Below are 12,814 nucleotides of genomic sequence, written 5' to 3' on the forward strand. Positions count from 1 at the left end.
GTTACCCTTCACAAACTATGAGTTTATATAGTCTGTATTTCTGTATGGTTTTGTTTTATGGGTCTTTACATTTAGTGTTTTTGCAACCTGCAGTGGGTGGTTAGGACTGTCGTTTCCATGATTGTATGAGTTCTAGAATAAACCTTAAACCTTGTTATTTAAAAGCCTGTCCTGCTGAAGTAGAACATGTTTCCATCACAAGAGGAGAACGTTAAAGTAGTTATTGTGCAACAGAGCCAACCCCCCACTAGAGGACAGTAGCACATAATCCATGTTCAAGAAGTGGCCTACGACTGGAGAAAAGAATCCGGAGAAATCCTCAAATCCCACGAGTCACTCACAATAATAAAATCCAGCGGATAATCATTTTTATTCTAAATGACATGCCACGGCCACCTGAAAGCAGGACACATAAAGTATGTTATATAATGGACTATAAAAAATCACATTTATGAACATATTCTTTGATTCAATATCTGTTCTTCAGATATACAGTATTATACTATTTATAGGCATTCATGTATTCCTGATACATATTGTTTGAATATATTGTGCAATATAAACACATAAACACACTTTATATTGACTCTTTACTACGTCTCAGCATTTTATAGACTTGTCTATTCATGCATATTTCTGATCTACACCACTACCTAGTCCACTATTTGCACTAACTCTATATTGACTTTTCACTACATTCAACATCTACATAGACTGTCTATTCCGCTTGACTGTGTTATGACTGACCTATATCACTAACCAGACCACAATATGCACTAACTGTGTATCGACTCTTCAATACATTTCAGCATTTACATAGACTGCCTATTCATATATATTGTGTTATAACTGATCAACATCACTAACTAGATCATAATTTGCACCAACTGTTTTTGTATTGTTTGGCTCTTCACTACATCTCAGCAGTGTTATAGACTGTCTATTCATGTATATTGTGTTATTACCATATCACTTTTGCATATCCTTCGTCTTACTTACACCTCACTTTGTAATGCCTACCTAATCTGCACTTTATGCAGCCTATTGTATTCTGTATTCCTGTAGTGTATTGAATGTGAAACTGTATGTCGTCCTGCACGCTTATGCTTTACGGCCTACCTGGTTAAATAAAGGTTAAATAAATAAATAAAAAATACATATATTCAGTATTTTGACAATATGGCTATACAATAAAACACAAATTACAATTTCAATTCAAACTTTTAATGAAAAAGAAAGAAAGAGCATGTTGACAAAGCTAAAGCTCTCCTCCCTGTTATTATATGTTGATTGTATTGTTTGCACGTGTTATCTTGTGGTGTGTTAAGTGTTTTACTAGAGCCCTCAGACTTTAATGTGTTTTTACAATTACATTTAGCCTATGTTATTTCTGCTGTGCAGTGTTATATGTGTGTTTTTAATCAACCATTACTTAATATAGATATGCAGAATATGAAAAGCTGCAGTGCCTCTGCGGTGCCTCTGCTAAATAGTCTCCGGAAGGAACTTGTTTTGGTGGAACATGTGTACGTTCAAATGTAGTTTTAGTTGTGCAACAGAAAACTCAGATTGGACAGATAGTCTAGAGTTTATAATGCCAACACAACTAAGAAGGCTGCAACCTGCCATCCCTCCAGGACCTGTACATCGGTCCAGGGGCAAGCAGGAAAGATTGTGGCCAATCCCTCCCACCCCCACCTTTTTGAAACACTCCCCCAGGCTGTGATCCATCAAGACCAAAAAAACCTCAAGTCACAAAAACAGTTTCACTTTGACTTGACTTTTGCAGTAATTTTTTTTTATTATGCACCAAACTTCCACATTTCTAAACATTAAATTTTTTTCCTGAAAGAATATACAAATATCAGTACATAGTTATCATCTTTAAACAATGTCGGTAACGTTTGCAGCCTTCGATAAGGAGCATGGCTGGAGCAAGCCACTAGGGGGGCTCCATGAGCTGCAACATGACTGACAGATCATGGAAAGGTATTCAGGTCTGGGACAGGATGCTGACAGGCAAGAAGGGCTAGAAGGCTTGGGCAAGGAAGCCACATAGATCATCTGACTGAGGCACTGGGGGATGTACTGTTGGAGTAAATGAGGGAGCAGGGATATGTGGGGCACATGCAGATGCTGCTCTCTTTGTTTTCAGCAGCAGGAGGCTGTTCTCTATGTAAAGGCTCTTCACGCTATCTGCTCAGCAGCAAACAGCACACAGACAAAGTAAGCGAATTGGTAGCACGGTGGCTCAGTGGTTAGCACTTTGATCACAGTTCGATCAAAGTTCGATCACCGGTCCGAGCAGAGTTTGATCCCAGGCAGGGCCTTTCTGTGTGGAGTTTGCGTGAGTTTCCTCCCACCATAAAGACATGCATGCTAGGTAACTAGGACTACAGTTGAAAATTGAAAAAGCAATCTGGCTAACACTAGCGCATTTACAGAAATGTTGATTAATGTGCATTGTCCTAATAAAATAAAAAAAATCTTAACTGGGGAACCTAGTGGAGACAGATGTGTTTTTCAGGAGTTGATAGAGACCAAATCCGAGCTAAAAGGAGAGTGAATATTGGAGTTAGCGTAGCCTACATCCATCAGTTGGATGGACTCCAAATAAATGCTAATGTTGCTCAGTGTCTGCTGGATTGAAATTGTTTAATGACATGTTTGCCATATCATAGAAAAAATACTCTGAGGAAGAGCCTGGTGGCTTGGAACGACAGTACTTTGAAACATTAAAATCCTTCTAACAGGAGCTATTTTGGTGTGCAGATCTTTTTGTTTTTTCCTACTGTATTGCTTTGATCCAGCACCTATCTCATCGGGCAACAGGAATGTGTATGTCTTCATCGTTTCTTATGATTGCCATATTAATTTTACAAGCAGGTCATTAAAAAAAATTGCAAAAATCCACCACTCCCTGTTCAGATGCACCAATCAGGGCCAGTGGGGGGTGTCTAACTGCGTGTCAATCACTGCTCAAGCACGCGCATTCATTCTCCCTTGTGGGGGGAGGGGCTTAGGAGACCGTTTTGGGCTTTAGCAGAAAGGGGGGGGAAGGACTGAGAAGTTGTCGATATTCAAATTTTTTGGCTAAGTCCTGGATCTTCGCGATCCTACCTACGCCACCTTTAATACATGTACTTGTCTGTAAACACATAACATTTTCATTGGCAAAGATGGTTAACAATGAAGACAACTCCCATGATTTCACGCAACTTTACTAAATCAGCATGTTTCAATTTAGAGACCCCAAGCGGCAGAAAATTACATATTGTACATTATCAAAGACAGTTTATAGTGCGTTCCATTTGTACTCTGAAGACGCTCCAACTCAGAGTGATTTTCTGTATTTGTGACGTGTGACGTGGGCCACGCCTCTTTAAGAGACTAGCGGCAGGTTCTGAGTGTATTGATTCCAACGGGAGATGTGAATGTGAACACAGATTATGAGCGATTCTTTCGCCCAATAGTCACCAAAGTTAATATTGGACCCCTTCCACATATCTCCAGAACATTCTGACACTAAAATGGCATTTTTCAGACGGACACATCAGGAGAAAACGAACACATTTCTGTCTCAGGACCAAACTCTCTCAAGATCTGGCGACACAGAGAATCTAACGTCAAGCTAACGTTCATGAATGCCCTAACAAAACTAATTCTTGTGATGCTAAAAATGGCTTTTAGCTGTGTAAATATCAAATGTTGGCAGAAAAGAATATTAATAAGTTATACAAATATAACTTTTCATCCATCCACATGACGTTCACTACACTTTCAAACGAGGTCCACAGCCATTTAGGAGACAGGAAGTGAGTACCGTTTCATACCATTGGCGCAGTGCGTAACGCGCTATCTGTAGTTATAGAGAATCTTTGGTTTAATCGGGTTACCACGAACCAACGGACTCACAGTGAATGTGGGGCCCCAGGCCTGGTGCCCGCTTTGCCTGTTTGGTATTCCAGCAATGGGTGTGTGTACAGCTGAATGCAAGGATTTAGCTCTCTCAACCAAATGTGAAGTCACCTGCACACAGATCATTTTACTCTTCTTATCACCCAGTATGGATATCTCCATTCTCTACACATTCAAAAAACGGCCAAACAAATTCTGTATATTCTCTTAGAATAAGATCTTTTCCATAGGTTGTTTGTTTTGTAGTGTGGATGTGTTCATATCTGTGATCAAAGATCGAGTTAGGCCCTTTGAAAGCGACACTGTGGGGCTGGTTAATGAGCAGTTGAGACAGCAGCAGTGTCCTCTGATGGCACTCTGCCCTGGCACCTCATTTCCATCACAGAGGAAGATGGCAGCTCACACGTGCACACAGAGGCCTGGCTTACATAATTTAGGAGCTCAGCTTTTATGAGCTCTAAAGCTGCGATGTTATCACCCTCTCAACGGACAGAAGAGATGACACAGCAGAGCCTCTGAAGAGCTGCGTCACTCAGACCATTGGGATTAGATCCTGCACTTATTTGCATTAATGAGAAGTCAGGCACAGCTGGAATATCTATCAATTTCTCTTTATTTTTATATACACATAGAAAATGTTTGGCACATTTATTTTTAAATTATTATATATTTTTTTCTTTCTGAACATTTTATGGCTCTTTCAACTAGTTAATATTTTTACATTGATAAATTGAAACCCAAAAGGCAATTTTGGCACTTCTTCACATTCATCAGGAAAGTCTTTGCTCCACAGCTAACCATGACAAAGCAGGATCCCAGGCAGGACAAAGTCCCATGTCATCAGCTGCTGTCTTTACTGGGACGGTGGATGTTGTCACCGCTCATGTTTGGGCACGTCCACTCTGTCCACCACTGCCATACCAGGCCTAGTCAACTCCTTAGGGGATACGTCTGCGTAGAACTCGGCCACCACGGGGCAGTGGTCTGACGCCACACCGCCCCATGACCAGTTGTCTGGGATCCAAGGGTTGGTCAAGCCCTCCCGAATGACCATGCAGTGGCCTGTCGGAGGAAAAGACACAAGGAGATGGGAGAAGTCAGCAGACATGGGGGACTAGGGATGGGAACAATAATCGATGCATCGCGATTCTCTCTAGAACGATTCAATGCTCTATATTTTTTATTTTTTTATTTTAATTTAAAAGTTACTGTCTCCAGACAAGTACAAATCAGAAAGAGGATGGGATAATGGACAACAACGTAGAGTTTAGGCAAGAGTGCAGAATTTCTTTTTGTATATATACACATGATGTAATAAGACATACATAAAATAATTAGGCAACATCTAAGCTTTGTCTAGCTGCTTTGTCTAGGAAGTGATTAACAAACTCTGAGTAGCAAACTCAGATTTACTGTATATGTATATTTAAAAAAAATCACGCATGCAAATGTACATAAAAAATTTGTTGCATCGAGAGATTAATTAATTAAATAGAAGGTCTACTGTATGTAAAAAAGTCATAACTTTCAAATGATTCAAAAACACAGTCCTGAAAAACGCATATCTCGCCTGGCAATTAGCGTTTTATAGACCTGACTTGTCCTGGTCTCAAATAACTTCATAATTTCAGACTCAATGTTCACTTATCTTAATTGACTTAGACTTGACTTAAAAAAATCTCAAATGACTCCAGATTTTTCTTGGACTAGTCTTGAATGACTTGAGACTCGACTTGGAATTATCTTGAATAACTTGAGACCTTACTAAGACTTGTTTTAATTGACCTTGACTCATGACTTGAGTCAAGAGTTGGACATGTCTCGAGTAACTTGAGAACTGACTTGGCTTGTCTCTGCCGACTCTGCCTTAGAACTTGACTTTTCACAAATTGACATGACAAATTATATTGTCAAAATATATTGAATTATATGGACTTTATTTTTCTCAACTGACCGACTCGAGACTTCACTTGTTATGAACAACTTCAAATTTCTAATTCAAATCTACCACTGTCCAAAGCGCACACCTACCAGAGTAGATCTTCTTGAGGGAGCGGCTCAGCCAGATGTTGTCCAGACAGCGGGTGCCCTGCGGTGTGCGGGTGCTGATGTTGGTGAACTGGGAAGACGGTATCAGGGCACAGAGCTTCTCCTTCCTCAGGATGTCCAGCTCTGAGCTCTGAGCAGGGGAGCCAAAATCTCCCAGCAGCACCAACTCCTTCTCAACTGCAGAGAAAGACATGGAGAAAACGTTGGAGAAGAGGATGAAATTCTCATAATGTAGACTCATAACTCTTCATGCAGAGTTGGAGGGCGCAGGTAATCTGCCGGAGATTGTTGTAGTTTCTGATCCATCACTGCAAACTGTGTGACTCATTCACCGCGGTGTGATGTGTAGAAGAGGTGACGTGACAGACTGACCTTTGAGCGTTTCCTGGACGCTGGGCGGGAGGTGCGGACACTTGGCTTCGTCCGTGTTGTGGTTCTTGCCGTTGGACTCTCCTGATGCAGCTGTGGCCTGAATGTGGACGTTCACCACGGTCAGCTCGTATGAACCAACCTAACGGGGAAAAAAGTCCCTCATTTAACGTCGGTCAGAATACAGTCGGCAGCTAAATAAAACAAAAGGGGTATGTACGTATATGCAGTTTCTCAGGTTCTGTCCGAATATTTGGACAAATTGTATTTTGATGCTCTGGCAAAAAAAAAAAATTGAAACTTTCATGGCAATAAAATTCCTGTGAATTTGATATGTGTTAAAAATGTGTTGTTGTTACCATAACTTGGACATCATGGCGGTCAACTGTAAAACCGTTGTTTACAACCCGTCTTGGTCTTGGTCTCTTGCCCGTTCACACTTCTTTTTAGCAATATTTGTGTGTTCCCAGTTCTCAGCAATTACTTTGGTGAGGTAAATGTTATCATAACTATTAGAAATGATCACCCACACTACAAAAATAAGACCCAAGTTGTAATAAACTAGCATTATCCTTAAACAAAACCAAAAATGAATTTATGATTTTCTAAACACTGAAATTCCTGTCCATGTGTATGGCAATGTATCCAACTACAGTACAACAAAATGTGTTTTTTGCTCTCTATATGTAATGTTTATGGACCAATATATTGATTTCCTTCCCATTCTTTATTTCAATAAACCTAAAAAAGACTTGAATTTCATTTGTCTTAAGCAAAGCTATCTCATCTGAACGCTACAATCTCTTTTGGGAATCCATCGTTACTTACAGAGAAGTGAGCCAGGTACAGTCGAGGGTAGGAATGATTTCCGTTGCCATTGACAACAGGAGACTCCAGCACTGCAGCATCCTTCAGGTCAATACCAGACGAAGTGTCCCACAGAAAGCCCGAGTAGCTCACTCCCTGGGACAAGAGGATCATAGGAAATGGAGTCAGATATATACTGTATTTATTTTAATTTTTTTTAGATTATTGTATTTTCCTACTTAAATACTTTAAAACAATTTAATGAAACCAAGGTTATAATTGTGTGTTTATTATTTTAGTTTTGACTTTTGAATTTCATTTTAGTTTTAGATTGTGTTTCTGCTAGTTTTAGTTTAGTTTCTGCCTAATGTTTTTGAAGCTGAGGATTTTTGGGGACTGATAGATTTGGGTAGTAAAAGGCTGATGATAGCAATATGTCGGAGTTAAAGCTGCATCAGCTGTCAAAGGTAAAGAGCAGAGCAGCAGTTTTCTGTCCCATGACATTCCAACCCAGTCTCACGGCAGTTCGTGAAATGGTCACATTATTTAATCTATTGATTCGTGTTCACGAGGACGTTTTTCTCATTTTTTTCGTGGTGGCCAGCACGAAAATGTAAACTAATGTATTTAAATGGGAAGCATATGTCATGCTCACAGCACGACTATGGCAGCGAGTTGTATGAAATGCCGAAAATCCTCGTAAGGAGGTTGGTTGGGGGAGGATGGGTCAAACAATTCAGGACTTTCACCCAGGAGGCCGGGGATCGCGTCCCGCGTGTGGCGTTTTGTTTCCCCGTTAACTGTCCCGTTATTGTAGCGCGTTCCCTGCGGCCGCCTCCCGGCGTGTGAGGCGTCCTCCCCCGGGGTGTGACGTTTGCTTTCCCTGTTAATCTCCGTATAGACCATTTTGTGCTGGCCACCACGAAAAAAAAACAGAGAAAAAGGTCCCCGTGAACACGAATCAATAGATTAAAAATAACGTGACCATTTGACGAACTGCCGTGAGACCGTGTTGGACATTCAGTGTAAACCTCTTATATCGCTGTTGTTCAAAATGGCTGCCATACCTTGCTGGAGCGTCCAGTGGGTTTTTCAGACACAACACTTTTCCACAGCCCTCGAGGCCATTTCCACTTCCGTACACTGGCCAGCGTTCCTTGGTTTAACTCCACACAGAACTGCAACATAAAACACAGAGGACATGTCTTTTATGTGATTAATGTTTGATGCTGTACTGGTTTGATTTTTCTTTTTTCTTCTTTAAATGTTTTTTATAAATTTTGTAAGGCGTCCTTGAGTGCCATGAATGGCGCCTTTAAATAAAATGTATTATTATTATTATTATTATTATTATTATTATTATTATTATTATGTCGTCAGCACTATGCACAAATACCAGATTTGTTGTTATTTGCACTTCATTATTTGGCAATGATGTACATGTACCTGTATCTATATGAAGCACCAGATTATCTAGTTAACTGAGCCATAAAAAGACACATTACAGGCTGGTAATTACCAGTTAATTTGGGGGTCATTTCTTGGTGTTAACAATGGGAATATCTTGGTAAAATAAGGGTTTATTTCTGTAATGGGGTGATAATAGTACACAAGCAGGGTTGTAATAATTAATAAAACTTTCATTAAAATAATAACAGGCCAGAACAGTGCAGTAATAACATGGCAATGACGTAAAATGTTAACAAAATGCTTCTTTGCTTGTACACACCAAGCTTTCCTTAACCACGGGTTATTACTGCTGTCAGAGCAGCTCTGTCTGAGAAAGATTAGTAACAATGTTGCTGTACGGCTACAATTCAGAACTGTGCATTATAAGACACCAGTGCCAAGGACACTGTGAGTTGATGGTTATGAGAATCAGAGCATGGAATAGTAAACACAAAAACCCCACAATAAAGGGAAACTATCTCCTGATGTTCATCGGATAATTAAATGCCAACACGGCATTTATCTCTGCTTCTGATTCGTTTCTTATCTGTCTGAAATACATGACGTTGCAGTTCACATGGAGAGTTGTGCTATATTTTAACACTTGAGGGCAGATTAACTGGTCGTCCGCAAAAAACAGGCACTGAAAAACAATGCAGAGTTCAGTGAACTCCAATAGCCTCATCTCACAGAGGAACTACAGGAGAAAGAGGAAGGTCTCGTCGACATCACTGAAGAAATAAGAAAGCGCTAAACCAGTAGTGGTGTAATGTTGTAGAGAAAAAGGCAAAAGTCCCTTGGTGTGAAATGAAATAAGTAGGAGAAAGGAGAGGAATAGAGGGAGTGGCACAGAAGAACATGCTCATAGGCTCAGGTTGCTGCTCTGGCTGACCTGCCACTGGCTCTAAATTTAACCTAGGACTCCCTTTGGGACACCGGGAGAGTCAGAGGAACCCCACCTAGTGCATGCACGCAGGCACGTACGGTACATGACCTCTCCATGAGGGGGCCATGCTAAAATGACACCTATTAATATTTAAAGTGACAATCTGCCACATTTTAATAACAATTGTCTTGTACAGTCTCACAAATACAAACCCCAATTCCAATACGAACCTTAAGTAAGGACAGAGGGTGTTGTTTGATGTAGCGGTTTGTAAAGCCCTTTAATGCATATGTCTGTTATGTGATTTTGGCCTACAGAAATAAAATTGACTTCTAAATATTGTTTAACATAATGTATAATGTATAACGTTAACGTTATGAGGAAAATATCTAACTGCGATTATTTTGACTGACATTGCGATTGCGAAATGATTTACGATATTGGAGGGAATCATAATTGATTTATCATTATTCTCCTTTTCATTGAAATAAAATGATTATAGTGTGATTTTTGCGAGGATCTGTACCAAACAAAGATGTTTTTCTTCAGTCTGTAGGATACGATTTTAGGCCGGGACGTCTCCATAGCACCACAATACTCAGAATGGTTTGACACATATTTTGCCTTTAACAAGTATTGCGCCCCACCTGCGATTTGGGGGTCCTATACTAGTCCATATTGCGATTTGGATAAAATTGCAAATAATTGTGCAGCCCCAACATAACGTTCTATTATGGTTTTTGTGAGCACTAAATTGTGCTATCAATATATTGGATTTCTCTTTGTCTGGGCTTCAGGGCCTTGTAACATGATGTGAAGCGTGAACTGCATAGTTTTGGTAGATCTCTGGAATCAACTAAGTGTTACATTTTGTCCTCATAGGGCCTTGAAACACCCATAACACTTTCACAAGAGCAGTCCAAAGCTAGATAACACTAATTGACACTGAAGTCCTGTTACAAAGTCTATCAGGTCATCTCACAGTGCTACCATAGCTCTACCGGCTGCAGAGAGATATACAACCACATAAAAATGCATTCAGGCCCGTCACTGAGTAATGATATTAATAATAAAGCAATCTTAGAGTGCCAGCATGTTAGAATCCCTCAACAGATTTACTTTAGCTGTAGTCTCCAGGGGCCATTGAGGCTGTAATACTCACAGGTATAACTTTGCCAAAACACCCTCATAATTCAGCCTGTGAGGAATGAAGTGCGGGCACAGCATGTATTCAGCGCCCTGGCGCGGAGCCCAGGCCTGGAGGAATCACCCAGCAGAGCTGGGGAGTCCTGCGACACTTGGACTAGACCATACGGGAACAAACTGGAGCACAGGCTTGTGTGTTACTGCCAAGGATATAATGATCTAATTATTAGAATGAGTGTTAATCCACAGTACAGACAGAGGATGTAAAACCTCCTCACCATAAGGGCACGTTCACACCAGCAAAAGGGGATCCGGCAGTTTGCCGCAGGGTTGTGCGGCGGTGGGAGTGTCACTGAAACGGCCTATTTTTGTGATGTCCTGCTGTGTTCTTTAACCCCCTCGATGTATCACAAGTATAATTTATATTTGACAATTGCTGTTTTTCGTCAGATCGTTTATAGATCTCGACATTTCCGGCCGCACTTGAAGGCAGCTTCATTTGACGGAGAAAGAGACGGAGGAACTGAGGAAACAGTCAGCTGTTCCACAAACTCCTGGACAGTTCAGTGCTTGAGTTTGGTGTTTTCAAACTTTATTGTGGCAGAGATAGAGGCAGTGATGTTTCCCGTTTCCTGTATGGGACTCTCACACTGCCTCAGAACACACAAGTCTGATCCCTGGTTATATGATTGGCCACCGCAGTGGGACGTTGGATTAGCCTGGGAAAACCCTGACCAACTTCCGACAAATTTGAGATTTGCCAAGAGCCCATTCAAGCCCATTTCCAATTTTTCCAAATCGAGGCACCAATCACAACTGTTGAGGCGGGCTTTACACCAATCACAACCGTTGAGGCGGGCTTTACACAATGACGATAGCGCAGTGACGGCGAGCAGCTTTTTGTTTACATTCAACATGACGGCCACCGAAGCGCAGCAACCGTTGATGCCGCTTTCGCTGCTACGTCACTCAGATCCTTGGTCTGATTGGTTGAAGGACTATCCAGTGCGCCCAGAGGCATTTGAGCGGCGTCTGTTGGTGACGCCCCTTTGGAAATGGGCTGTGGATGAACCTTCCCCAGACCCTTCTCAGTTACAACTGAGAAGGGTCTGGTGTCAACCAGGCTAACGTTGGATTGCTTTGTCCGAAAGTTGAATCGGTCTCTGCTTTTCACTGTAGGCCGCTGTGTTTTTTTCGGCTCCCCCTTCTTTTTCCACTACCCCCATTCAAAATGAATGGGCAGACCTGCGCTTTGCGACCGTCTGACAGCCGACGCGGTCAGTGTGAATGCAGGCTAACTGAGAAAGCCCGAAACAATAAACCTTAAAAAGAAAGCCTTATATTATTATTTCAATGGCCCCATGCTCTTTCCTCACCCTGAGAATGTTTTTTTAAGATAATTCTTTTTGGGCTTTTCCGCCTTTAATTTGTCAGGACAGCTAGGTGAGAAAGGGGGGAGACATGCAGGAAATCATCACAGGTTGGACTCGAACCCTGGACCTCTGCATCGAGGCATAAACCTTGAAGTATATGTGCGCCTGCTCTACCCACTGGGCCAACCCGGCCACGCCATACGTTTAACCCCATTCCAACATCATAATGTAGTACTTGCTAGCTGTTTTTGACAATATTCTGCAATATGCATATTTATTTATTTCTCTGTCACCTCCTACTGTGCAATGTCGTTGCTATTCATCCGTACCTTACTCAGGCGTATATCTGTGTATATATACGGTCTTTTTATAATATTACTATTATTATAACTCTTTTTCTATTTCTTATAATACTTTTTGTATATTTTTCCTATGTCTATTTAATGTGTATTTGTGTTATTCTTGATGCGTGTGAATTTTTGAGTTGCTGTAACAAGGGAATTTCCCCAGTGTGGGATTAATAAAGTATATCTTATCTTATTACAGGTAGGGCTCTAAGAATAGCACAATCATCTTTTTATTCTATTCAATTATTTAGTATTGTGACTGTAATGAACACTGCAGCCTCTGGGAGCTGCTAGCAGAACTTGGGCATAAAGCAATAAAGGACTTGAGCTTGTACAGTACAGCATGTCTCTGTATATTACCTCCGGTTTTGGATGTCTATACTGTTATGAGCAAGTTATGTTTCTGTTTTCGGTCTCTCTTGAAAAGAATCTCATGAGGCTGATTTAATAAAGGCTAACAAAAAAACATC

The 12,814-nt window shown here is 40.9% G+C and overlaps 1 protein-coding gene across 2 annotated transcripts in view; it reads right to left on the reverse strand.

Moving 5' to 3' along the window:
* Positions 1-4,599: 4,599 nt before the first annotated feature.
* eepd1 (endonuclease/exonuclease/phosphatase family domain containing 1) overlaps positions 4,600-12,814 on the reverse strand; it is a 36,069-nt gene continuing 27,854 nt past the window's right edge. For both annotated transcript variants that reach the window (XM_039820051.1, XM_039820050.1), the window contains 5 exons: positions 8,211-8,321; positions 7,165-7,299; positions 6,340-6,478; positions 5,950-6,144; positions 4,600-4,980 (listed from right to left, as the gene is read on the reverse strand). In XM_039820051.1, the coding sequence (XP_039675985.1) occupies positions 4,793-4,980; positions 5,950-6,144; positions 6,340-6,478; positions 7,165-7,299; positions 8,211-8,321 (768 nt within the window). In that variant the 3' untranslated portion in view covers positions 4,600-4,792. The remainder of the gene's footprint in view (positions 4,981-5,949; positions 6,145-6,339; positions 6,479-7,164; positions 7,300-8,210; positions 8,322-12,814) is intronic.

The sequence above is a fragment of the Perca fluviatilis genome, chromosome 13 (genome assembly GCF_010015445.1).
Source record: "Perca fluviatilis chromosome 13, GENO_Pfluv_1.0, whole genome shotgun sequence".
Taxonomy (NCBI): domain Eukaryota; kingdom Metazoa; phylum Chordata; class Actinopteri; order Perciformes; family Percidae; genus Perca; species Perca fluviatilis.